The sequence below is a fragment of the Lytechinus pictus genome, chromosome 5 (genome assembly GCF_037042905.1).
Source record: "Lytechinus pictus isolate F3 Inbred chromosome 5, Lp3.0, whole genome shotgun sequence".
Classification (NCBI taxonomy): domain Eukaryota; kingdom Metazoa; phylum Echinodermata; class Echinoidea; order Temnopleuroida; family Toxopneustidae; genus Lytechinus; species Lytechinus pictus.
The window spans coordinates 46,045,502-46,073,501 of NC_087249.1; the positions used below are offsets into that span (position 1 = coordinate 46,045,502).

Here is a 28,000-nt window from a genome sequence, read left to right on the forward strand (position 1 = left end):
AGTGGGGGGGGGGGCTTAAATCAGTTTTGATTAATATGAATGAAAACATAATGTCTGCCATGACATAACATTTAAATGCCCAAGCTAAATTATTATACTTTTAAGACATATAAAGTGGTATTGAATAAGTTCATGAAATTATCATTCCTTTGTGTTTAGTATAGATTTGGATTAAAATTCCCGAACTTTACCCGGGTCTTACAAAACATTTCATAAAAATCAGTTTCCCCTACGATGTTTTGAGTAAAATAACTTGGTAGATGTGTTCCTACACAAATGGATCAAATTATGTGTAGGATGAAAAATGATTTGTCTTGCATGTTCAGGGGCCGCGGAACGGTTTTCAAAGTGGGGGGGGGGGCTGAGCATGCAAACAAATCACAATCATATGGTCATTTTTACGTTTTTGTACACGGTTTTGGTAAAAAAGTGGGGGGGGGGGCTTAAGCCCCCTCCCCCCCCCCCGCTTCCGCGGCCCCTGATGTTAAGTCAAGAATTAATCAGAACACCAAAAAGGCATTTTTAAAGCCCACATGCTATACGTTGGATGATATTGGAAGTAATTTTGTGCTCTCTCGAGAACGATGTTGAAATAATTTATTCTGTTTTACATTATACATGTTATATAACATTACAAACAAGTCACCATGGATGTTAACCTTGGGTTTACATCCCCAAATATTTTTGGTGGGGTTTGTCCTGTGTTATACCCCCCCCCCCACTAATGAACGGTCGAACATAATATTTATGATGAATCATATATGACAAGTATTATAATGATGTTGATGGTAATAATGATTGGTGACCATTAATGTTGTTTCCCTCGGGATTTTGCTGTTATTGTTATCGAATGAAACCACACTGCAAAAACACTGGTGTTGATTTAACACCAGCCAGGAATCTATATATGTCCACACTAGAGAAGTGTTAAACAACACCAGTATCGTTTTGGTCTAACACCAGATAGATGTTTAAAAAACACCAATTAGTATTCAAACAGCATCGGTTTGATTCCAAACTGGTGTTGTTTCAATACTTCTCTGGTGTGGACATATATAGATTCCGGGATGGTGTTAAATCAACACCGGAGTTTTTGCAGTGCATTATTTTCAGAAAATTGTCAAAAACAGATAGATAGTAAAAAGAAAAGAGTCTATGATCAGATGATGAAATGAAATAACATATTCATGTTTATACGACACTATCGTTTGAAAATTTAGCCCTCCCCACGACCAGGCGTATGGTGAATGTCACTTTATTTTATTTTATCCCGGTTTATGATGTAAAATGTAAAGTGGAGAACATACAAACGAAATGAGAATTGAAATTTCAATGGGTGTATACAAGGGAAATATTTATGAAAAAAAGTTCTAAAAAATGGCACATTTTCAAGTCAATTTTTAGAAAAGAATTCAGCTCGCGCTTCGCGCTCGCATTATTGATCTAATCCTTACGTATGCGTAGTCCCTTGTGTTGTTGGAGAAATACAAATACTTTAAACTTCAGTCTTAAGGACTATCCCCTCCCCCGCTGGCGTACAGATGGGGGTTTGGGGGCTATGGACCCTCAAACAAATTTCACGACTAAGAAAGAAAAAGAAAAGGGTGACAAATATATATATATATATTAATGTCATGTAAAAGTCTATCACAATTTTTTTTGCAATAAAAAGGTCATGATTTTAGCTCGCTCGCTCGCGACCTTTTATAAATTTGCGCTTTACACTAATTTATAGTCCTTTGTTATTTTTTATAGGTTTCAATAAACCTTCATTAATATATTTCTCTCATTTCAAGTTCTTGATGAAACCAGACTAGACCTTTTTGTTGCCTCTTGAAATCTTGATCCGCAAGGCCTGAAAAGGGGAGTTTACACTGTAAAAATGAAGTGCTAATTTAGCACTTACAGTGCTTGTATAGTGACTGCACTTCGAGTGCTGTTTTTCTAGTTTAAATTTGAACTAGAAAATCAGCACTGGTAGTGCAGTCACTATACAAGCACTGGAAGTGATAAATTAGCACTTCATTTCTTACAGTGTATGTTATTTGAAAACCCTCTGAATTGGTGTGATGGATTTTAACCATCTAATTGTAATAAATGAAAAACATATGGAACGTCTATTTTTGCCTTTCAGTATGGTGAAAGTTTTCCCGCAATCAAGTTTTCTGATACTACACTTACAATAGAAAAACTGCGACACTGCAAAAACGCCGGTGATGATTTAACACCGGCCCGGAATCTACACTGTAAAAAATGAAGTGCTATTTTAGCACTTACAGTGCTTGTATAGTGACTGCACTACGAGTACTGATTTTCTAGTTCAAATTTAAACTAGAAAATCAGCACTCGTAGTGCAGTCACTATACAAGCACTTTAAGTGCTAACATAGCACTTCATTTTTTACAGTGTATATATGTCCACACCAGAGAAGTATTGAAACAACACAAGTTTTGAATCAAACCGATGCTGTTTTAATACTAATTGGTGTTGTATAAACACCTATCTGGTGTTAGACCAAAACGAAACTGGTGTTGTTTAAAACTTCTCTGGTGTGGACATATATAGATTCCGGGCTGGTGTTAGCCCCAGAGTTTTTGCATTTTAGTGGTATTATTCGGGGAGTTTACGTATGCAAAACAAACGGTAGTAATCAATGTTATAAAAAAATATGATATTACAGCCACCATGTTTGAATTAGAAAAGTAATTAGGGATATGTCTTAGAAACAAAAATAAATATTCTTCTTAACTCTGGCTCCAAAGGAAATGAATTATTTTTTATCATGTAAGAGAAACATGACACGCCCAAAACGAAATAATTGTAAATACATCATAAAATGCAAAATTATTGTAACGTTTTGGGTGCTACGTACGCTTCATATCTGTAAAGTAAAAATAAAATGAGTTTACTGATACGACAATAAAAAGTGTATCTCGTTTCGTGTGGGTTTTTTTTAATGTAGATTGTGATTGTTTTGATGATGCGCGTTCAATGAGTCCCCCCCCCCCTACGTGCAGTTTGATTTCATAAAAGCAAATCAGGGGACCGTTTCATCATTTTTATCCGACAGGTTGTCAGATCTGACATCTTTGCTTGATTCTGAGTGACTGAGAAGCACTGTAACTATGGTAACCGTCGGATAAAGCACTAAGGACTTGTCGCATAAAACGCCCGACATGTCATTTTATGAAACGCTCCCCTAGAAGATACATTTCTTACAATGAAATGTTGACGAAAATTATTTAAATTAAATTGGCGCCCTTAAATAAAGACTTGTGATAATGACAAGTGCATAGTTCTTCAGCCATTCAAATCGAATGATTTCGGTAGCTATAATCTGATATTGCAAATTGGTCTTATGGCAGGTTCTTTTGAAACGGGCTCCAGGAAGGAATTTTAAAATGCTTTAATACGATTTTTACTTCCTAAATTGTAAATTTAATGGTTTATGAGGAATCAATGTTTTATTTGTCATAGGGTTGCGTATGGATTACATACTTGACACATCCCCCCCCCGGATTTTAAAGAATACACTTTTTGACATGGATGATGATGATGGTATTCATGATAATGATGATGATTATGGAGATAACTATAATATTGCAGATGTTTATGATGATGATTACTGTATTGATGGTGGTGATGATGATGACGATGATGATGATGATTATAATGATGATGATGATTGTATTGATAATGATGATGATCATGGTAATGCAGATGATGGTATTGGTAATGATGATGATTATGATGATGATGGTATTGATGATGATGATGATTACGATGATGAAGATGATGATGATGATGATGGTGTTGATGATGATTATAATAATAATAATAGGCATTTATATAGCGCCATCTATCTAGAAATATTATATTCCGAGGCGCACAAGAAAAGAAAGAAAGTTTAGATGAGTGTCAATAACTAATACTGTTAGAAAAGATAAGACTTCAGTTTAGATTTGAAGGTCTCCAGTGATGGTATCATTCTTAAATATATGGGCAAATTATTCCAGAGAGAAGGTGCTGAGGCAGAGAAAGCTCGCGCACCGTATGCTTCACGTGTCTTGGGAGTCTTAAGAAGTTGCTGGTGTGATGATCTTAGGCTACGAGCTGGTGTATAAGGCATAACAAGGTCTTGTAGATATGTTGGTGCCAAACCATTTAACACTTTCCAAGTGAGAAGAAGTATTTTAAATTCTATACGCTTCCGGATTGGCAACCAATGTAACTTTTGGAGAATTGGTGAAATGTGTTCATATTTTTTTTGTCAAGATTATGATGATGAGGAGGAGGAGGAGGTGGAGGAGGAGGATGATGACGACGATGGTGATGATAGTGCTGATGATATATAATTTTTTGCCTTTAGATAAATTATTTCTTCATTTATTCCAAATTTGAAATACATGATTATCATCCATCGACCACTATACCTGTTACTCATGGCCCAAATTTACAAAGGTTTTAATCATGAGTCTGTGTATCGACCACCATATGGCATAACGACGGAGGTGCCTAGGCTGAGTGGTCTAAGGCGCCTGACTATACATGGAAAGTCCGGGGTTCGATCCCGGCCACGGCACCTATGCTCTTTTACCCTGCGTTTAAATAAATGGAAATGCTTCGCGCATTATTGTTAAGTAGGTATGCACTTGTTTAAAATAATAATATTCTAATAATGAGCCTGAGATTCAACTCCCAAACAACAGATTACAGTTTTCATTTAGTTTTTAATTAAGTACCTCATACTCGACCCTTGTTATCAGAATAAGGTGCATGAAAGTATTGTAAATAATTATTTGATTAGGACTCCACAGTATATAAGGACTCGAACTTTGATCTTTATCTTGTAAAGTAACTGTGCTGTTTTATACTTGTTATCATTATAAGCATTATCATTATTAATATTATTATTATTATTTTTGTTATTAGTATTATTATTATTATTGTTATTAGTATTATTATTATCATTGTTATTATTATCATTGTTACTGTTGTTGTTTTTATTATTTTTATTAATATTATTAATATCCTCACTATTTACTTTTATGTTTTACAGTTTTTCCCCTAAGCCCTTATTTTTTCACACGCTTTATTCAAGCTTGGCAAATCATTCAAATCAATTGAATAAAAGTTCATTCCTAATTAAAATCAAAGCTTAAAATGATTAGGTAATTTTTTTTTTAAAGATAATCATGGTACACGGGCACTCATAATATGTTATTGTTTTGAATCCAAAAGTGTATCCCATCTGATCAACGACCTGGGACGCAGCGGCGTAACAGGGGTCGGTGGCCAGGGGGGGGGGGGGGCCAAGAACAAAAAAATTACCGGTCAAAACAGGCGTAATAGTGTAATGAGGCGACGATTTTGAGAGGGCCAGATATTGTGTATCGGAGAGAATTTATCTTTAAAAAAAAGTTGCGAGCGAGGAAAAAAATTGACATTTTTAATACAAAAATCCAATTTTGTGATAGATTTTGACATGATATCCAGAGAATAATATATTTCTCTCTTCTCTCTTTCCATTCCTTATTTTTTGTGGTCTGTACGCCACTGTGAACAGGATTCTTTGCGGCAGTAGCGTGAAGAGTACAAAAACGAGGGGCGCAGTATGACGCATGTGCTAAAAAGCTGCTTAATATAAGTCCCGAGCGAGCGAAGCGAGCGAGAAAAAAATCACCTGTTCATGAGAATCTAACTTTGAGATATTTTTTGACATTATATTCAGTAAATTAAATCATATCCTACACTTTTCCTTTGCTTTTCTTTCCTCCTTTTTTTGCTCTTGGTTGTAGAACTTTTAGGGCCATGGCCCAATCATAGAGCCCAACCCTTATACGGCAGTGCAATGCGGTTGGCGTCTTGATATCCAGTCAGACCGCAGGTCCCTATGCTAATGAGCAAAAAGGCCAGATTCATCCAAATCATCTCGTGGCTGAATCCTCCTCCTTGCAAAATCTCGTGATTCGTGAGATTTTCTTTCTCTAAGAATTTACCTGTTTTAACCTCAAGTTAAATGAAATATTATTGCACCATCAGATAGAGTAAAAGTTACTCTTTCATATTGGTCTTTTATTTTGTATACAATATTTTGTTAAATAAGTGAATTTCTGGCCTGAAAATGTGCCTCAAAACTGAATTTTCTTCCTCTGTTTTCTTTTGCAAATTGTGCAAAACTTTTTATTTTGAGCCTCAATAATATCTATATCACCATAAAGCTGAACTTCTGTACTTTCTCACAATGCCACTCTTGATATGCGGCACCTTTTAATCGGGTCAAGATCACACTTTTCCCACCAAGGTACAAGACGAGATTTCTGAAATTTTGTACTTGCATGAATTCCAGAGTTCTGATTGGCTGGATAAGGTTCACAGAACAACAGGCGCGGGGTATTTGAGGAGATTACCACATGGGAAGTGTGACCTTCCCACGAACCCAGGCACTGGAACCGTTGGAATTTGCCATTGTGTGGTCTTTTTGACCAATCAGAGTGCAGTATTCTTGTTTTCAAGCTGCTTTATGTACTTGGCAAATGAAAAGTGTGATCTTGACCCGATTAAACCAATTCTTATTTTGAAACCTATATCATTTCAAAGCATACATATTCAGCTTTATCAAGATATAAAAATCATTTGGGCTCAAACAAAAATAAAGTGTGAAAATAGCAGCGTTTGTCAGGTGAAAATATTTATTTTGTAGCATATTTTAGATCAAAATTTTAACCTAAATTACAAAATCTTTGAATAAATCCAAACACATGACCTGAAAGAATGATTCTTCTTCTTTACAATGGTACCAAATTCATGAAATTCGATGCACAATTAGAGCAGCAATGACCGAATGAAAAGAGGTGTTTTGGTCCGCATCAAGCTCATTAAATATGCAAAACATCTCAAGTCATGAATATCACTTGGATGAAAGAAGCCACTTTCTTGGGACCTGCAGTCTGACTGTATCAAAGCCATTTAAGCATCGCAGATTGCTGCTATTTTTAATCAAATCGCGGGTATACACAGAATATAGCTTTTATACAACACATTTATTCAACCCAGTTGCGTAATGAACAAATTATTTTGAGGGGGGCAAAACATAGCAATGCGGGAAAATTTGTAATAAGTCGCCAGCGAGCAAAGCGAGCTGCAAAAATAAGTGCCTATTGAAATTAAATTTTAATTATGTGATAGATTTTTCAATTTCATCGTTTCCATTAAGTTCATCATACGTTGTCTCCTATAATTTCTTTTATTTCCTCTTGGGTGTGAAACCAAGCCCCCCCCCCACGCGCCTGTACGCCAGTGATTGAACGTAAAGCTTAATGTAGGAAGGGTCCCTACAGGGGGGGGGGCGTTATAGAGCCATTTGAAGGTTATAGATTAAGAGCCCCTACTGCGTGGGGTCTGGGGCAAAGCCCCGGTAGCTTATTTGCATAAAATTTAGCAAGCTTATAGCACAATGTTGTATGCTATCCATCTTTCTTCCCGCTCTTTACTTTCGATCCTCGGCAGCCCGGTCGTGTTATTAAGTTTTTTTTTTCTTGTCCCTTTTCTTTGTTTTCCAATTTAGCTTTTGACTAATTCCATATTACCTTCGTTTTCCGCTATTGTTTGCCACTTTGTCAACTTTTGATTTATTTCCCATCATGCTATTGCATTACATAAGCCTTTTTCAGAATGATGTGTTCTTTCTCAAATGTTCTTCTTTCGTTCCTTTTCACGTTTTCCTTCCTTTTTCATTAAAAAATGTTTTTCTTCGTTTTCTTTTCACTTATCCTTTTCCTTTTCCTCCTTTTCTTTTCACCTTTCCTTCCTTTTCCCTTTCTTTCTCCCTCCCTTTTCTCTTTTTCCAGTTTTTTTTTATTTTCCCGGTGAAATCCGCCAGGGGGGCAGCTTGCCCCCCTGCCCCCCGCCTGTTGCGCCACTGCTGGGACGTCCCCCAACCGAGGCAAACATCCCCCTGGGTGAGCCCAATACTAGCTGTTGATACTGCCCGTCGCTATGGCACATCCACGAGGCATTCATCTATGACAAAAAGTTTCGATCCATTCGGCTCCTCACTGAAAATTGACAGACAATACCCCCATAACAAAAGGTGGAGAAGTCGTAATAAGGATGCATTTTTTGCTTCACGCCATTATGTCCTTTCATTGGCTTCCCAGATCGGGGCTCGGTGTATTGTGACCAAACACTCGAGTAAAAACAGGGCGACACCAGGCGCATACAAAAGTGGCAGCTTCGCTGGAGTGGGAGCATAATTACTTTGTTGGAGAGATTTTATCAATTTTTGCGGTAGCTAATGGAAAACTGGCTGACAAGCTTAATGAATTTCGGTGAGTAGGACTACGCTGTCATTTTTGTCTCTTAAAGATTTGTACAATCAAGTACGTGCTGCGAAATGATTTCGAAATACACTTTGATCATAATTGTTACTACTGCTATCATAAATATATATTTATAGTGTATGTACACTAATGGGCTTAATCCTTCACAATATTCCCCCTTTTCTGCTACCTCGCCAAAATTTCATCTTCAAAGTTCTGATAACCTCCATTTTCTGGCCCGTGATTTGTCTGAACCATAAAGTGTGATATATGGTGACAAAAAAAAATAATCTCAAAGTAAGATAGTGCAAACGAAAAACCATTATTATCTGCTTTTGAATGGTGCCACCACGAAATGCTTTCTTGAAAAAAATCTTGATTCATTATGTCCCCATACTTTAGTTTCAGTATTATATTACCATTGTAACTCTAAGCAAGAAAGTTTTTTTATTTATTTATTTTTTTATTTCGGTATAAAAAACATTGCACATAGCAGCCTTACGGCTGAATTGCGTACAATTTACAAAAATGATTGATACATACAATAGTTGATACAAATATAAGATATTGAAATAAGACATAAATAACTAAAGTTGCCTGGTTACATTTGATGTCGAGTTGAAGACATCCCCTAAACCTCATATTCGACATAGGTCTCTCTAACATTTTTTTTAATTTCACCCCCGATTTTTTTTTCTTATCGATGATGCTATACTTTCACTTACATGAATAAATATGAATCAACGTGCATAAGTATGAATTACTGAATGACCCCTCCCCCCGTACCCACCCATTTCCTATTGTGTTGTGTGATGTATTTTTACCTTTATCTATTTATTCATTCATATGTTTATTCATTTATTTATTCATTCATTTACATATTTATGTATTTATTTCTGTATTTTTAGTTATTTATTAAGTTATCGATCTGTTTATTCATTAGCATATCATGTACATGAATAGGTACTGACCAACAGCTTGCTTAAAGGATCAGTTCACAATTCACAACAACGGACATTTAAAATGAACTTATATTTATATATAAATATATATATATAATCTTATAATTATATATAAATACAGTAAAATCATTAGCAAAAATTTGTCAAATACGAGAGCATGCTATCCTATGATGTGATTAACTAAAGTATGATAAGATAAATCATATATGTCATTGAATAATATGCTGAAATGATTTAACTGATGTAATACTGTAATTTTGTCAGGATCAATCATCAGTAAATTTCGATTCTGAATTGCAGGGTAATTCTAGACATTATTAACGTTCCCCTTTTATTTCGGACTTTGCACTTTCTGATAGGTGTGTCTCCTGATGATCATCAATTACCCTTCTCAATGTCTGGCATTCTTTCATCTCTTGGATGGAACGGAATTCCTTGGAGGACGCTTGACTTGACATTTCGAGAACCTCGTGACATGTGACTATGCAGATCATGTGAAACGGATACTGACATACGAGGAGATTGTTACCAGGGTTTTGGAGGATAACCCGAGATGAACGGATCAGAAATCAGATACTCCTTGAAACTTCATTCGAGTTCCGGTATCTCTTGAACTGCACTGCTGGAATTACACATTACACTGGAGCTCGATTAGCAATAGTTATTCGTTTACCTAATTATTGATATGTTATGCTTGTGATGACATTTCGGAGCCTAATGGCGACTGATCATCATTGCTATCTTGGAATGTGGTTCACAGTGATATGGAGGAAATGTGATATTAGTGTGCAATGATGTAATGGTAAAGATTGTATTGTGGAGCAAGGGGGTAATCATGGGTTCTAAAGGTGAGAAGAAGTCCGGTTTAGTGGGGGAGAAGTCCCACTCGGTGTACTCCGCCAACTGGAAGCTGGATGCGATGCTGGATAAAGAATTGAATATGTTGGATACCTCTAAGCATAGAGTTGAACATCGGATCTCGATGGACCAAGTGGTCGCTCAAAAACGCTTCCAGGTGAAGCTTCATCATTCCAAGGTCTTTCACGCCAGGGTGAGGGGTGACCGGGAGATGCTCAAGAAACTCATCACCAAGGATAACTATGATTTCAACACGAACACCACATCTGTCGATGTCCTCAATAAACGCAGAGAGAAGGACCTGGCCAAGAAGCGAGTACTTCACCGCCAGTCACAGGAAAAGTTGATGACTTTTCGAACAGTAACTCCAACACCTGCACCGTCGGCAAAGATTCCTGACCTGCCAGGCGACGAAACTCAACAGTCAAAAGCCGAGGGTCCGACAGGCCCAACCATTCGACCGATGACTGCCATTGAAAGGATAACCCATGCTAAGCTATTAGCCACCGGGCAGGGCACTAAGATTCGACCCAGGACAGCTGGCGTGGACATAACTAGACCTAGGACAATAATACCAAATGCCACAAAAAGACTGACCCCTCTCAGCACTTCAGAAATCGCGGATAGAATACGAGCAATCCCGGAGGATAACCTTAAATATGTCACAGGAAGTGGGAAAAACCACGCGGATGGTACTCAAAAGAAAATTACCCATGATAAGAATACGTCGCAAGAAATTATCATAGAAATAACGAAAGCGGACGATGATGATAATGCACATAAAAGTGAAGTTAACCGAGAAGATGAAAACAATAATAAAAACATTTCTGAATCAAGCACAGATCCTGTCGAAACAACTCATGATGACAAAACTTCTCCAGAAATAATCAAGACTGACACCGAAAAAGGTTTAACTAAAGATTCCGGAAGTGACTCGAAAATCGCGCTGAAGAAATCAATCTTGAGACCAAAAACTGCCATTGGAACAAGCTCCAGATCAGAGAAAGGAAGAACATCTGCCAAACCTGCAAGACCTAGGACATCTTTAAAGGTATCCGAAGGCAATCCTAGTGATCAATCCGACAATGAGTCCACTTCAAGCGGTAACCATCGGCGGAGATCAATATCGTCTAACACGGGACGTTGCAAGTCTGCGGCTGGGAAGTCGAAACGGAAAAAGAGCGCGGTGAGCATATTCAGCGATGAGAAGTCTCTTACGATCATGGACATCGACGAAGCAAGGCACCAGCGTGCCCAACACGGAGCGAGGATCCAGGAATACGTGAACAGTCTTGATAGCGTCAAAACGGATCCCGATGAGTTCGTTGATTACTACATGGCGCGGCTTCTCGAGGAATCCTCGATTTCGGGTACGCAGAAGAACGTCGAGCGGATAAGGGATATGCCGGACTCCGACTACGACGTCGACCTAGCAAGGCGGAGTATGGGGAACATGAAGGCGAACACGATCACCTTTCGTGACGTCAATCGGAATTATGACGATTACGAGCACGATCCGTACACCCCGCTTCATCCGACCTCGATGGCTTATGGATTGGCGTCAAGGGCCAGTACGACCGGTGGGATCGCTCAACATGATAGTCTTATCTCCATTCCAACGTCAGCATGGCAGGGTAATGATTCCGATACAGACTCGGACTAAATCGGTCTCATGGAAAAAGACTAATCGTTACTAATGTCCATTTCTTTTAAATTTTTACATGTTTTACTTCTTGTGATATTTTCCAATTGGTGCAGAGTTTAAGTTTGGCTATAGCAACGATACTGGCAATTTATTTATTATATGTTTCATATGCAAACTCTGAATAAGAAATTACTCTCCAAATTGAGACAATAAAGAATGTGTGTACATGTCTGAAGGGGACAATTACCATTCATCCTTGAAATCTTCACTCAATCCGCATGTTATTTTAATCTTAACGAGCATAAATTCAGCCCCGTAGTGCATAGAAGCCCTTAAAAAGTTTACTCATTTTTCTGGTTGTGTATTTTTTCAGTCTGCTTTACACGCATGACCAACAAAGATGCTCTCAAATGAAAACTTCCAAATGCCTTAATCCCCTTTGCCTTCCTTTCCGAGCACGAAATTTGTTATGATTGGCAATTGCCATTATGCATGATACACATGTTGTGCAGATTACAAATTACGACATACACGGTATTAAACGTATAGAAAAATATTTACCGTTGTTATAGTGATAGCAACAGTAAGAGAAAGATTATGTTTAGCTTCAAGCAACGTTTAAAATAGTATATACCCTTTGCACGTTTACATTTATCATGTTTATGATGGATTTATATTTCAAAGCAATATTGATTATCAACAACTCTGTTTGATTATGTCGAACATAATATCTGATTTCATATTTGTATAATGTTAAGAAGGTGTGAAAGCGGACTCTGATCAGATGACACTGATTATCGATATGATTATGATTACTGACTATTGGCTTATCGTAAAACTGGCAAACATAATTGATTCAATCAATGTAGTAGGTTACATATTCGTGTTACATCCATTTTGATCAATAATGTTGATTAAGTAACAATACAAAGTATAGTTGATAAAGTTTATAGATCGTATCGATCCATGGGTAAATATCTAGATAACTATGAGATAGATTATAATTGAAAGATTTATAGGTCTACGTCGTAATTATTACTAAGTAATAAGTCTTATTACTGAGTCATGTTAAGAGACGGTATTTAAGGGAAATAATCAAAATTGCCCATTCAAGCACTTAATGTCCTTATTGCATCAATCAATGTATTTCAGCCACGAAATCACGATTGCCTCCTAATGAATCGCCCATATGCAAAAAATGGGATATTTGTCGGCAATAACCCGTTAAAATTCGTCTATTTGCATTTCACCTATTGATTTGCCATCAATTTCGTGTAAGGTTGCCTAGCTAATTGACAGTGTAAACGGCTATGTCAATAACAAGGAGTCTTTGCAAACATTCTCGAAGGTTTCTGGTTTCATTCATTCTTCCTTCGAGTGTTCATTTGTACATCAGGGGCAGGTTGCACAAAGAGTTGCATTTAAACGTAAATCAAGGGATAATTTTATTACAAGTCCCTAATACCTCGGTCACATTTGCTCTACGGCGGCCGTACGGCGAGTCGAAAACAGCCGTTTTAACATTTTTTGTACCAGTTACATGTAAGGGGTTTGAATCAAAACGGCTGTTTTCGACTCGCCGTACGGCCGCTGTAGAGCAAATGTGACCAAGGTATAATACGCGCGTTTGATTGGTTAAATATCGACCTGCGTTTGATATTTTTCAGTTGCGTTAGATTGATACTCTTTCTGAAAACGGTTCCTCTTGTGCCTATTCATGACTAGAGACTCTTGTCCACTTGTGAAAAAACTTTTATTTGTGTATAGATGGTGCTGATGGTAGGTTTCAAGTGAAATGTTGATTTTCTTTGCTAGCCTGCATCTATAAATCTGCTACTGTATAGGTCGATTTGAATGCAGTGTATGCGTTAATGTTTAGTGATAATGTATACCGTAGATCCATTTGACCTAAATTAATCGATTTAATTTTTCTTTAATAATTCGCTGTTTAAGGAATGATTTTAGAGTGAATGTAGATTAAATATCTTAAGTTTAAACGTATTATTTTTCACTCATAAAGGTGACCTCAGTGCAATCTTGTCCGACCTAATCCAACCTTTAAATTCACTCTTTTTAGTTAAAGTGTGAACTTTTTTTTATAAATTCTTAAAGAAATTTGGTAAAAACACTGTTTAAAATATTCAACACGTTGTTAAAGCCTGTCACTCTATATCAAGTAGTTGTTTAAGCTTTTCAACAAAACATTTTTAAATCGTTTTAACTGTTCTGGACAGCCTATAAGAATATTTTAAACACCTTGGCCCGTATTCTGAAGTCAGGTTTAACTTAGACCATGGTCTAACTCTGTGCTAAAATTATGGGGAGCCAAAATTTCAAAAATTATGTTTATACTTTATATTTCTTATGTTTACTAAATCGGTTCCCTTTGCTTTCACAATGAAGAAAAATCCTTCAGTTATCATTTACAGACAGTTATGAACAATTTGAGTTCCAAATGAGTTAATAAAGTTGATTTGAACTGTTGGGATTTGTACCCCAATTGGCTTTCCATAGTTAAACCGCAACTTTAAACCAGGGTTTAATTTAAACCCGAGTTCAGAATACGGGCCCTCGTCTAAAATTTTGAACAGTTATAGTTGTTAAAGTGACTGGTTTAAACAACGTGCTTAAAATTTTAAAAAGCGTTTTTTACATGACGACAAATATAATACACACGTGACCCAAACATACTAGAGGTTGGGAGGGGAAGTGAGCAAATTTATCACTATTTAATTATACTCACATTATGATCCAAGTATCTCTTGCATGCAGTAGAGAATAAAATTAGTATTAACAAAATATACCACATTGCGTCATCACAATTCTCAAATTTATTGTATTTCATACATGTATGGGTGTTGCTTAAGGGAAGCTTGTGTGTATTGTAGATCATTTGTGATCTTGTGAAAGGGTAATTGATTTTGACATTATTTAACATATTTCACAAGTGAACATGATACAAAACCAAAATAACATTAATATTAAAAAGTGCCATGGGTGTTGTTTGCAAGAAGACCCATAATACTAGTTTTAGGATTCGCAACAATAAAATGAAGTGCGACTACCAGACAATGTTGTAATTCTAGCCTGGCAAAGTGACTCAAATGTCCTTCCAAAAGAAATCGATGCATGACTCTTTTATAAGAGGCAATAAGAGATACATATGTTCTGTTTTTCAGCGGTTTGGCAAGCCACGGAACATTGAGACCTAAGCGAAGCTCGAGTTGAATAGGGGACAACTGATATAAGCAACAAACAATGGCGACAATAAAAGACAACGAAAACTTCATTGACAAAATGTCTACCTCGGTCCCAAATCGATCTGCCTCAACTTCTAAGCTCACAATGAACATGAATACGTGTTATCAAAGACATTTAATGAAGAAGAGGAATAGAATACGAGTTAATTAATGCTGCTTTGTTGGACCATTTTTAGTCTGGTATTGTCAATTAAGGTTTCAATCTGAATCACTGACGCCAAATCTCTCTCACTAAGCATTCATTAATATTGGTGTGTGTGCCTATGTTTTCAGGATAGATTTCGATTATTACCGAAAAATTACGAGGAGTTGGGGGGCTATCAAATATTTTTGGCTGTTTTAGGGGGGTCAAGAACAAGATGGGAGACCCGCCTGTGGGAAAGAGTTAATGATACTTGCCAAAAAGAGAGAGGGAGAGGGGGGAATACAAAAAGAGATAAAGAGAGACGGAAAAGAGCGAGATAAGAGGAGCGTGTCATCACCATTATCATTCGACAAGTTGTCAGATCTGACAAATTTTATTGAACTTGATTGGTTACTATGGCATCTGTCGGATAAAATAGGATTTGCCGCAGTAGCATTGCTTCTCAGCCAATCAAAATCAAGGAAAATTGTCAGATCTGACATTTAACTTGTCATGCTTGTCGGATGACATTTTTTTTAATGAAACGCTCCCCTGAACAGAAGGGGGGGGGAGATGGGAGGATTTTGTTTAAACATGTTAAACATTTAAAGGGCGTGTCTGTGTTAGGAGTATGTGCCTTCAAAGGAGGCAAAGAGAGAGGGAGAGAGACAGATACAGTAAGAGGGGAAAAGGATGGGGGGGGGGCTAGACAGACAGAACAAAAGAAAGAAAATATAGAAAAGGTGTAAGGGAATATATTGTTTGTGTTTAATGCCTCGTGTCAATGAGATTTTCAATATCAGCGACAATAGTAATCAGCAACAAAAGAGGAAGCGGCAGAGTTTTTTCTATTAAATGATATTTCATAGTCACATGAAGACATAATATTTGCCGGATACGAATGAAAACATACGTAATGATAATCAGTGTCAAAGTGATTGATAAAAGAATGGGAAGATGGGCACCTCAAAACTATATTTAATTTGGCGTGGCACACGGAACAGTCATTTCCAATTGCATCTACTTTCTTGACAACTAATCATTTTCGCAGGCTCTTGTCGAGTTTCGATGCAGTCTTTTCAAAGACGTAAAATCGATTTTAGGGGCTTTCATCTTTATTTACTCCATCTGAAAACCTTCCCCAAACAAATCGATCACTGCCGAGATCACACTCCTCTCGTTTTAACAAAAGGGTCGAAGGTCATGAAGAATTAGCCTCATTCTGCCAGTCGCATGTGAATGACTGAGTGAAGTAGTTTTAATTATGAAATTTCCATAGTTTTATCGGATTTTCTTACATCCATGGGGGTTATAAAGGGGGGGGGGAGGAGCGTCTGGGATGACCTTCCCCCTATACCACCTTCACTAAAAACAAATGCGGCAAAATTTATCGGCAAATTTGCAAAATGCCATCGCCCCTCCCCCCAAAAAAAAATACAGGGGAAAATGGCAGATAAAAGTGTAGAAGGTAAAAAGGAAAAGTTGTAATTGTTCCCCCCCCCCTCTCCCTCTCTCTCTCTCTCCTTTCCCCTTATATCCCTGAAGGTGGTGACAAATCTGCCGACGGGACTTCATTTCGTAAGACAAACCTCATATACGCGTTCTCTCACTTCCCTCGCTCACTTGTTTATGTTGCGCCGGTTTGAATAGTATTTTTTTCTTTTATAAAATTGAATCTACAACAAATCGTCCATTAAACTTTTACTATGGATATATGGAACGTTTTACAAGAGGTGAATTTCCAGGAGATAACAGTCTTTCACCAAATCTAATGTAATTTAGTTCAGTAAAGAAAAGGAATATATTTATCTTGAACTTAACTTTCAAGGAGGTGTAGCAAACACCTGCAGAAATTACAATCAATAATGAATATGAAATGTCTCTCTTTACGTTAATTCGGCCCAAAATATATGTATTGTGTATTTACAGGAAGATTAATGGAGGATAAAGGAGTTCGATGAAGGAATGCGGCTGTTGGGTAGTGGGGGGGGGGGGTATGTAGATGGATCCCAAAGGCATATCCTTCTCGTTTTCTTTATTCCCTCCGAAAGCTCCACCATCAAAACTGATTCCCAGGTAAAAACAATACATAAACATAAAATACATACATTAAACAAAAGGAATATAATGCTCTATATATAATAAGAGTATCATAATAAAGTTTGCCTTTTAAGTATGAAAAACAGTGCATTTTTCAAAGTATTCTGCAGCATGGGGTTGTTTCACAGAGCTGGTCGTGGAGTTAGATATTTACGTGAAAATAAAATCGAAAAATAAAACTGTTCTGATTTGAATTTGAAAAATAAAAAGTATGAATTCAGTGAAGCATATCTTATTCCCAACAGAAATTCCTAATTAAAAAAGGGAAATAACATTAATTAATATCCAGTCTACGAAGGACATGAAATTGTCGCGTTTTCCATTTTCGTTTTACCTATATAGTTAATGTAGATAGAGGGCGCAAATATAAATGCATTGCAACTAAGTGGTGACATTATAAAATAAAATAATTTACATAGCTAGCTATTTCGTTGCGAAAAACAATTTTAGGCTATACTCTTATTTCAGAAATGTATATTACACAAAGTAAGTTAATTTCCAAATATTTACAAATAATTATTAAATTATTAAAATAATTTGATAAACAAAATAATGTAAAACAAGATCTATTTTTTTATGAACACATCGCCAATAACAACATTCAACAAGCCATACATTAAAAGAAATACCTCAAGCTACATTACAAGTTCACACCACACATGCTTTCAAACATTTGATAATGAACTTAAATTCCCAAATTTCTTGTAGTAGTTTTCTTTATTATGGGGGATGTCTGGCATGGAAATCAATATTAAACTTTTTTGTGCAATCATTCTCACACTATTCAAAAGCACTCTTTTGTTGGCTGCAAATGAATAAAAGCATCATTTATGAAGAGTTACCACTCCGCGTTTCCTATTCATCATCTCCATTGTCATGATTGTGATCGCGACACTGTGACCATGTATCGTAGATGGCGCTCTTTCATTGGATAAAGTCACGAGATCATCATCATTATCATTACTGTTTATCGTCTTCTCTTTCGTTCGTTGAACCGTGTCCGTGGTCGCAGTCGACGTCGCAATTGTTGATACGTTGGGGATGTGACGGGAGAAGAGAAAGACTGGGCGGGAGTGAAGGCTGGATGCAGGTCGAGGCACTGCGTCGCATTCTGAATTTGGAGTGAAAATACATTAGGTGTATACAACATGTTTTAAGTGTATGATAATCAATAAAACAACAAAGAAATAAAACAATCACCAAAACTGATAACAATATTCCAAAACATGTATTTTACACCTAAAAATATTCGAATTAAAATTAGATGAGCGTGTTTGGATAATTATAATACCTGGCGCAACGAGAGTCCATCGCTAAAGGAAGACAAAATACTATTTTTTTCATATTTAAGTATAAAAAAACACTTTGAATATTAATTATTAATTACTTTAAATTATTTTAGTTATTCATCCATTCAGTTGTTCATTCATATCTAATTCATTTACTTATCCGCTGGAAAATGAAAAAAAAAATATGTAAAAGTGAAACTGACAGAAAGGGTGGGCGCTAAAAAGGGCTCCACCCTTTAGGCCTCCTTTTGGCACAAACGTCCTCTGGTTCAATGGCAGCATACCATTAACTTCATAATGAAACATCATCAGCCAAACCTACTTGTAAGAAACTCATGAATCTTCTTATGCAGTTCTGGTGCTTGCTCGACATGCCACTGTAGCGCCTTCCTCCTCTGATAATTGGACCTCTTCGAGGGCAAAGGAAACTTCTCAGCCGACGGTTTCACAGCAATAACGGTCCCCACAAGATCTCTGCCCGCTTCATGGCGCTGGTATCTGGTAATAAGAATGTGAGAATGATTTTTCAACTACTGATACTCACGCATTCATCGAAGGTACGTGCTCTACTTGCAATACAGTAAATGCTGAATTCTAAATGAAAAAAAAGGTGCAAGGCAAACATCTTTATGTAAAAGTATACTCGAAATGTAATTATAGCTAGGTCATACATATAAATTTGATTTGATTTTTTTTTCTTCTGCATTCATATCATTTGTATAATACATTTTTCCATAACATAACAAACATAATTATATATTTTTAAAAACTATTATTTGGCATGAATAAAAGAGAGAGAAAAATCTACCATCTAGATGAAATTGATATTGTTCATATTAGTTATAGATTAGGCAGTAAATCTGTTTTATGTTATGAAAATGACTGATATCAGGGTTATTACAATGATAGCATGAGAAATGTTATTCATAAAAATAAAGTAAAGATCGCTAGAAAGTAAAAAAATAAAAGAAGAAAAATAAAAGAATTACACAATAGAAAGCAATTTCAGAACCGGTTTTTACGTGCTTTGATCAATATAGCCGCATGGTGGCGCTATTCCTTTTTGCAAGATCCAAGTATTAAGCCCCAGTCACATATAGATCCCGGACCACCCCGGACCATCCCGGATCTGATCCGGGGTGGTCCGGGGAGAGATCCGTGTTGGCGCCTTGGGCATCCTTGGAGGTCCGGGGTGGTCCGTGTTGGTCCTTGAACGTCCGGGAGGCCAACACGGCAGTTTTTGACTGTCAAAAACATCCGGCGTCATCCGTGGACTGCCGGGTTGGCAAAGCCATCCGGGATGGTCCGTGTAGGTCCGTGTTGCTGACGTGTTGGTCCGTGTAGCTGACGTGTAGGTCCGTGTTGCTGACGTGTAGGTCCGTGTTGACGACGTGCTCTGCCGGCATGGTCCGTGTAGATCCGTGTGAAGATGCCGTGTAGATGCCGTGTTTACAGTCATCAACGTTTAATCCGGGGCAAAACGATCCCGGACCTCCCCGGATCATGCCGGCGTTGCCGTGTTGATCCGTGAGGATCCGTGTCTATATGTGACTGGGGCTTAAAGTTTAAAATCTTGTATTCACAGCTTGGCTATTCTTTTTATTCCTATTAATTGCGGCATGAAAATAAATAAAACCATGACAGAGATTGCTAATGGAATAAGCGATTTCTTTTCACAAGGTGCAACATTAATGTATGTACCTAGAATGTTTTAGGACTTCGTTTAATGATGCAGTTTCCCTTTTCTCTATTTCATTATTTTTTAAAATCATTTTTGAGGTAGGTGGTTTTCTCTTTTTTTTCTTTCTACAGTTCTATCTTCATTTCTTTTCCCATTATTTCTTTACGTATTTACCTTCATTTGCTTCTTTCCTTCATGCTTTATTCACCTTTCTAGTTAATTAATTGATTATTTCGTCTATACTTTTTTTTGCTTCTGCATGGTCAGGTTGATTTAACTGAAGCCATTAACCGATTTGTCAAAGTGATCTTTGAATTTGTTTTAAAAAAATATGACAACCAACAGTTTCCACAAGGAAAAGAATATTACCGAATGACTTGATCAATTGGCTGAAGGTCCAGACTTGGCAGCTTTTGGACGCGTTTAGTCATACCCCACGCCTGCCTCTCTCTGATCTCAACGCCATTCTTCTCACCGTGCTCACCACGGTGGCTTGAACCTGTCCTCTCGTTTGAGCGTCGAACCCTGGGCACCCCTTGTCTACTCTGTCCCTTCTTCACCAAATCGGTTACTGGGTGTATGGCTACAATGTTTGGAGAGGCCATCCCAGTTGAGCTTGTCCGACAAGGTTTTGAATTGCTATGAGAATCGTCCGTCTCCTTGAGGTGATGTCCTGAGCCCTGTAGAAGTATCTTACCCTGGAGATCGCAGCTTTGTTTGGTACTTTCAGTTCTGTTCTCCTGTGATTTGTTAGTCTTTCCACCTACATGGCTAACCGAAATGTCTGTCCTGGATCGAAGCTCATCATCAACGTGGGCTTTAACTTCAGTAGCGCCTCGCCCATTCTGGTCGTTCAACGCGTGATGTAGTCGATCGGTTGTCCGCAACGCATCTTGTGAGTTGTTGTCATCAGGTGTGATGTTGGAGCTTAATAAGTTCGCATCATCAGTACTAAGGACACGGTTGCTTGTTGATGTGAACTGTTCGCCGTGGTCGCCACCATCGTCGCCGGCGATGAGGGTACCCGACGGATATTCCTGATCACTGGCCAAATCGGATTTCGGCACATCTGGTTGCGGGTCATCATCATCATCATCAGCGTCATCATTGATGTCTTGGATCGTTGGGAGGAGACCGCTTGAGTTCGTCGGATCCCGTCTTCTGATACGTAACCATCCACCTGGAGAAAAAAAATAACAACAACAACAACAAACAAGAAAATCAGGAAACAGTGCAAAACGGTTCGCATGACAGGATAGGGAATAAAAGGGTGTTTTCATTATCCTTCTAGGGTGGGGCAGCATTGTGTAAAGGTTTATGTCCGCGAGGGGGCAAAGCAAGTACATGATTTGTATTATGAATACTGAATCACAGGTAGACAGTGTGGCAAGAAAATATACTTCAAACGATTTTTTTTCCACATGAGGAAATTAAGTGTATATTTCATGAAAAACCTACTTCTTTCGGCTTCTTTTCTATGCATATCGATTTCATCTTCAAGGGCGGTGCCGTAATCTTCTAACTTAAGGTTCAATAATTTGATTTCGGCTTCGTTGCGATCTCTTTCCGTCTGAATTCGGGAATCGAACTCCGCCTCCTCCCGGTGTCGCAGCATGCCCAAACGGTACATCCTTCGTTTCTCGTTCTGTGAAATAGATGAAGACAAAACTAGAATAATTGACTAAACCATTCACTGTTATTATTAGATGAATTTAAGTGGGTTTGGATCCCAGCAAAGGCATGTTTTCCTTCAGCAATAAAATAATGATAGAAAAATAAAATAAAATTGTGCTTTACTCGACCCAGGTGAGGTGAATGTGTACACAGTAGGATTTATTCCTTGAATGCACTGATCGCAGCAGATAAAGTGGTAGCTCGTGCAAAAGTCGGGATGATAATTATTGTTCGTCTGGCAAAAAAGGTCCTTAAATCCAGTTATCATTACTATGAGTATTATTATATGAAAGGTAATTCAATATCTACTGTGCACACTCCACTGCTAAAGTAGAGAAAGTTGGTTTGCAATTTCATCTATCTATCTATATATCTATCCATCTATCCATCCATCTATCTATCTATCTATATATCTATCTATATATTTATCTCTCTCTCTATCTATCTATCTATCTATCTATCTATCTGTCTGTCTGTCTGTCTGTCTTTCTTTCTTTCTTTCTTTTTCTTTCTTTCTTTCTTCTTTCTTTCTTTCTTTCTTTCTTTCTTTCTTTCTTTCTTTCTTTCTTTCTTTCTTTCTTTCTTTCTTTCTTTCTTTCTTTCTTTCTTTCTTTCTTCCTTCCTTCCTTCCTTCCTTCCTTCCTTCTTTCTTTCTTTCTTTCTTTCTTTCTTTCTTTCTTTCTTTCTTTCTTTCTTTCTTTCTTTCTTTCTTTCTTTCTTTCTTTCTTTCTTTCTTTCTTCCTTCCTTCCTTCCTTCCTTCCTTCCTTCTTTCTTTCTTTCTTTCTTTCTTTCTTTCTTTCTTTCTTTCTTTCTTTCTTTCTTTCTTTCTTTCTTTCTTTCTTTCTTTCTTTCTTTCTTTCTTTCTTTCTTTCTTTCTTTCTTTCTTTCTTTCTTTCTTTCTTTCTTTCTTTCTTTCTTTCTGCCTGCCTATCTATCTATCTATTTTTCTTTCTATTTCCCCTCCCTCACTCACTCACTCCCTCCCTCTCTTTCTATCTCCACCACAGTCTCTCTTTCTCCCATCATGCCCATGTTGGGTTATTTGTCATTCGTCGGGGGGGGGGGCTATTCACCTCACTGTGCCCTCTCCTCTTGACGATATTTATGAAATAATATCGAGAGTCTGCGTCCTTTATACTTATGTCTAAATGTTACCTTCCCCCAGTGTTGCGAACATTCAGATATAAAAGGTGCATGTAACTCATTTTGTATTTTAAAAAATCCCATCAATTGCATTTGCTCAGAGAAACCAGTTCGATATGCACCTTAAATAGTTGGGGGTAAGCACATTGAGGCGTGTGAAAATCAATACTTTAATTCATTTTGAAGAATGGTTTAAAATATGCACAATACATATCAAATGTACAAATAATACGATAATGTTCATGTACAATATAATGATTATGAATGCGTCATTTGATCTTTATAAACAGGCGGACAAACAATGCACTAAATCAATTCTAATTCATAATAAGTCATATGGAAGTTACTCATGGCAACAAAGCTTGATAATACAAGGTGAAATAGTAAAAAAAGAATGACAAAGGAAGCTGTAGCGTAATGAACAAAACTCTTTGAGGGGTCGAATATGGCAGATGGAGCAAAACTTATGTTTTAAAAAAGATGCGAGCAAGCAAAGTGAGCGAACAAAAAACTGTCATTTTAACACAAATTTACGTTGTTGTTTTTTATATAGATTTTGACATAGTATTCAGAAAGAATGTTTCACTCTTTACCTTCCACTTTCTTTCCCATTTCTGTTTCATCAAGCTTTTGTGTCGGGGGGGGGGGGACATGGCTCCAAAGCCCACCGTCTGTATGCCAGGGAGGAGAAGAGAGAGAAAGTGGCCGGGGAAAGTGGTCTCACTTGACTAGGGTGTTTGCTAATCAACAGTTAAGATGTTAAAAGAAAGCTAATGGTGAAGGTAAATGTTTTAAGGAAATATAAAATAAAATTTTTGAAATGCAGCATCCGCCTGCACAAACGGAATTCGGATTAGGAAAATGGGTAAAATGTGTTATTTTTTCGTAAAATATTGTCAAAATCTAACCCACATATATTTTTTTTAGAAATCTTGCTCCATAAGCCGTGCATGAGCCCGGGGCCGGGGAGGGGGTTGTAAGGAACTGATGAGAATCGATTTCCTCACCTTGACTTTGATCAGATTTCGGTACTCCGACTGTTGACCGTGAGAAAGTTTACGCATCGTGGTCACGTGATGTCGGTAATAGATATCCATCTGTTTCTGCATAGCGACGGTGAAGGAATGGTTGTGACAACGCACCAAAGGACTCGTCTCTGACGAGAGGATGAATCCAAGGTCCCCTAGATCGTCGGGCTGGATGTCCTTGATGCACCGCAAGGCTTGGAGGGCGCGGGATGGGTTCATGGAGACTTGGCGCTTCTTTCGAGACATTTTGGCGGTCAGCTTTCCCCCTCCGAGTGGCGCTAATTGCTATAAAATAAACTGTTCACATCCATCTTTGTCAACAGTCTTTGTGGTTTATTAAAAATAAAAATCCAAAGTCAGATCACTCCATCAATAGAACGATATGCCCACCGAGAATTTGTTGTCCACTAAATTGTAAATTGTTATATTCAGCAGTTCAGAAGATACGTCTGTAGGACTGTGGGCTTTTATGCCAGAAGAAGAAGAAAAAGAGGTGTCATGAAGTCATCGTCGAACTAAATCCAATATATTCGGTTTACTTCTATTCAATTCGCTTCTGGTTTTGGTCAAGATTTATTTCCATGATTTAAAAATAAGATCAAAGCTTTCTTTTATTAACGATGACGGAAGACAGAGAATATATCGTTGATATCGGGCCCACATATCAGAACTGAAACTCCTCTATCCTGACGAGCTTCGAACTCCAGTTGTTAGGAAGATTATGCTCCATCGCTTCCATCGAACTATACCAAACTAGTCAAGAGTTCTATATGACACTAATATCATGAACATGATGAACAGTATAATATAGGCCTAATCGCAATATATATATAGTTTCACAATAGACCCTCGATCGATTTCACATGAACAGTCAACCTCTTGTTACCAAGCGTATACGGTGAACTTGTATTGTTCCACGAGTAGAAAGTCGAGTCTCAGAGAGATTTGAGGCCATTTTTTCGAGATAATGACTAGTGATTATTCCCACTCAGAATTAAGGAATTCGTCCAAACTGAACCTGCTGAATGAATAAAGATTTATTTGAATAATAAACAGAACATAAGATTCGCGTTGCTTGGTTATACATGTAATCGATATCGGGCTCCATTGCACCTTATCTCTAAAGGGTTTAAAGTACAATGATTTTATGATCACCGATAAGCAAGCAAAGTCAGATGAATGCAAAGCTAGATAATTGATCAAAGAAAACAGGATACACTCAAATATTATATAGGGAGAACCGGTGTAACTCCGAAAATAGGGGGGGGGGGGTGAGCTGCCAGGGGAAATATCCCCTACACACATTTCGGAGGGGGTGCCTTTACAAACATCCCCTATTTTTCAAGAAAGAGATAATGATTTTCAATTATCAAATAAAATTTTTTTATTGAAGTCGTATAAATTCAATTTGAATTCTAAATAAGTCTCTCGCTTGGTCTCTCCATTTCATCGCTTAATCTTCCATGAATAATTTGGACATATTTCGTTCTCTAAAGTTCCTATGTATGGTCTTGTTGTAAAGATAGGATCCACTGCATTGCAAGAATAATTATGGTCATGTTGGAAGCTACTATTTGAACTTTGGGCAAAGTTTATATTTTCATTGCCTAATATAATTTATTTTCAAAAGGCTTTTTTTATTCTTACAGGATCCACTTAACATCTCAGGAGGGAGAAAATGAGCCTTGACATGCTTGATGAAATAAAAAAGACTTAGATATAGATTGCTCGATCCTCATTTTACTCGTCAACGCATTTTAAGTATCATTTCCCTTTTTTGAGTGACCGGGGGGGGGGCACTCACGTATAATGGCAGTAAGCATGGTAAGTGTATGTGCGGCCCTTAAAGCCGGGCGCACAGTATGCGATTTGCTGCGATCCGAATTTCAAAGAAATTGTAATAAAATTTGATATGAACATTCCAACCAATTAATATTAGCGAACAGAGTTCAGAATAGTGGAAGGACTATACGGAAAAAATCAGTGTAGTTCGAGCCTCCCTGTAGGAATAAAAACAAATTCAAATTCAAATCGTAGTGACGTCATCGTCGGCTACGACCTGAAGCCGATTTAGACTTTACTCAAACCACTGGGCTTGCCGCAAAGCAAAATTATGATTTTGTTATCCCCAACATTATGCCGAACTTCAAATGAAATCATTTTACTTCTTGAAACGTTCACATTTAATGCAAAATGTGATTTATTTAAAAATCGCGTTGCATCGGATCGCATAGTGTGCGCTGGGCTTTAAGGCCCCCTCACACCTAACCGAATTGCCTGAAATATGCCTTGCGATGGCTGGCGAAAGGCATTAAAAAAAAATCGTTTTCAATGGTAACTGATAGTAAATCATATTTATCCTTCGTGTTTGGGTTCGTACATCTTCTGAAGTAACAGCTGCGATTATTTAAATTCGTGCGGAAATTTTGAACATGTTTAAAATTTCCCGACGAATTGAAAAATCGTTAGTCATCTGTTTGAATTCGCATCTCTTATTTAGTCTGTGGTAATCGTTCATATATCGTTCGTGTGTTTTTGTCGCGCATAGTCCCTCTTCGCGCTTTTGCCAAAGTGGACCGATCTCGAAAGAATCCGTAACGAAGCAACACGATGACACAACGAACAAGATTGCCCGATCTATTCCCTCGTCTTCGTTTCTAATCGCACGCCATATAAAGCCATCAGTCACTGTTCGTTTGTCTTATAGGGTTATATCAACCCTTCGCTCGCCCTCGGCTGCAATTTTCTCAAAAGAGGTGAACCGAAAAATCGATATCCTTTGCATGTCATATTTATCCTTCGCTTACCGTTCGTTGATAAAATTTGACAATAGTTACTGATCGCATGATTTGACGGAAATTTTATTTGAATTCGTTGAATTCGCGTGTATTTCGTTCATTTTTCCCATTCGTCCGCCTACATTCGGTCAGGTGTGAGGGGGCTTTTAGGTTCCCTTTCCATGCCTTGCCAGCAGTTCTCAAGCACACGGTATTTTTTTCTTGTTCACTGACCAACCCGTTCACCCCGTTCCTAAACCCCTTATTTCTGACGTCAGTTCTCGAAGACCTCCATTTCATGTTATTTGCGAGTTCCCAAGCATCCCCATTTGCAGACGGCCATCTGGTTCATAAGCCCCTCATTTAATATCAAATTCAGTTCTTAAGGGTATGGTTTCATAATCTTACCTTTGCCCCCCCCCCCCTCAAGAGTGACCCTCCAATTCACCCTAAAAATTGCCAGTTCGAATGAGAGCAACTTTTTAAAAACCGCCCTCTACGCTCATTAACATTAATAGATTACGATTTCAGTAGTCATTGTCGAAGGCCCTTTTAAACACTTACATCCCTTGAAAAACGTTTATGCACACCAGTGAATCGACAATGTACTAAACAAAAATTCGATCACTGTAAATTGATACGCATCGGTTATTAATCACAATCGTTATTCCGTAGTTAATGAGTCGCAACAAAACAAACAAAACAAAAAAAATTGGTGCAGTTGCTCCACCCTCTCGCGTGAATATAACTAATATCCATTTTAAGAAAGTCAAATAACAGCGACCCCTACTCTCTCTGCTATATCGATCGTTTCCTGTGATATAAACTTCCCGTTTCAAGTGCATTATATCTAGAATTTTCAGGACGCGCTTCGCGCTCGCATTACTATGACATACGTACCATGTTCAACATTTAAAGAGCTCACTTGCAAAAGGGGTAAGGTCCATTATTCATCAAATTTGATTTTTTTTTTGGTCTCAATGTATAGATTTTTAGTAGCTCTATAAGATGATACTAAAGAAAAGTTGAAATTCTCATTAAAAAGTGATCTAAAATGGCAAAGAAAAATCACTTTTGTTTCAAAAGGGTCGAGGTCCATTTCAGTTGCAAAAAGGGGTTAGGTCCACAGAGATTTTT

At 37.6% G+C, this 28,000-nt stretch overlaps 2 protein-coding genes across 3 annotated transcripts; one reads left to right on the forward strand and one right to left on the reverse strand.

Annotated features, from left to right (window-relative positions):
• Positions 1 to 7,963: 7,963 nt before the first annotated feature.
• Positions 7,964 to 14,589, forward strand: LOC129261265 (uncharacterized). Of its 2 annotated transcripts, XR_010293483.1 has the most exons (3): positions 8,083 to 8,330; positions 9,643 to 12,066; positions 13,383 to 14,589. XR_010293483.1 is itself a non-coding variant. In XM_054899322.2 (2 exons), the coding sequence occupies exon 2, from the start codon at positions 10,083 to 10,085 to the stop codon at positions 11,802 to 11,804; it is 1,722 nt and encodes a 573-aa protein (XP_054755297.2). In that variant the 5' UTR covers positions 7,964 to 8,330; positions 9,643 to 10,082; the 3' UTR covers positions 11,805 to 13,127. The 2 variants fall into 2 exon arrangements, 1 of the variants encoding a protein (XP_054755297.2); XM_054899322.2 differs by lacking the exon at positions 13,383 to 14,589 and having other exon boundaries at positions 7,964 to 8,330; positions 9,643 to 13,127.
• A 2,269-nt stretch (positions 14,590 to 16,858) lies between these two features.
• On the reverse strand, positions 16,859 to 25,208 carry LOC129261349 (uncharacterized). Its single transcript, XM_054899416.2, has 5 exons — positions 24,066 to 25,208; positions 21,699 to 21,885; positions 20,610 to 21,420; positions 18,882 to 19,057; positions 16,859 to 18,381 (listed from the first exon to the last, which is right to left on the reverse strand). The coding sequence occupies exons 1-5, from the start codon at positions 24,330 to 24,332 to the stop codon at positions 18,095 to 18,097; spliced, it is 1,728 nt and encodes a 575-aa protein (XP_054755391.2). The 5' UTR covers positions 24,333 to 25,208; the 3' UTR covers positions 16,859 to 18,094.
• Positions 25,209 to 28,000: the final 2,792 nt, after the last annotated feature.

What these genes read in the sequence shown, in the direction of transcription:
- LOC129261265 (XM_054899322.2), top strand. Translation starts at nt 10,083, where the DNA reads ATGGTAAAGATTGTATTGTGGAGCAAGGGGGTAATCATGGGTTCTAAA.
- LOC129261349 (XM_054899416.2), bottom strand. Translation starts at nt 24,332, where the DNA reads ATGTCTCGAAAGAAGCGCCAAGTCTCCATGAACCCATCCCGCGCCCTC. An exon ending in GAAATCTGATCAAAGTCAAG is followed by an intron (nt 21,886 to 24,065) that starts GTGAGGAAATCG and finishes TCTATTTCACAG; the next exon opens with AACGAGAAACGAAGGATGTA. An exon ending in TAGAAAAGAAGCCGAAAGAA is followed by an intron (nt 21,421 to 21,698) that starts GTAGGTTTTTCA and finishes TTTTTTCTCCAG; the next exon opens with GTGGATGGTTACGTATCAGA.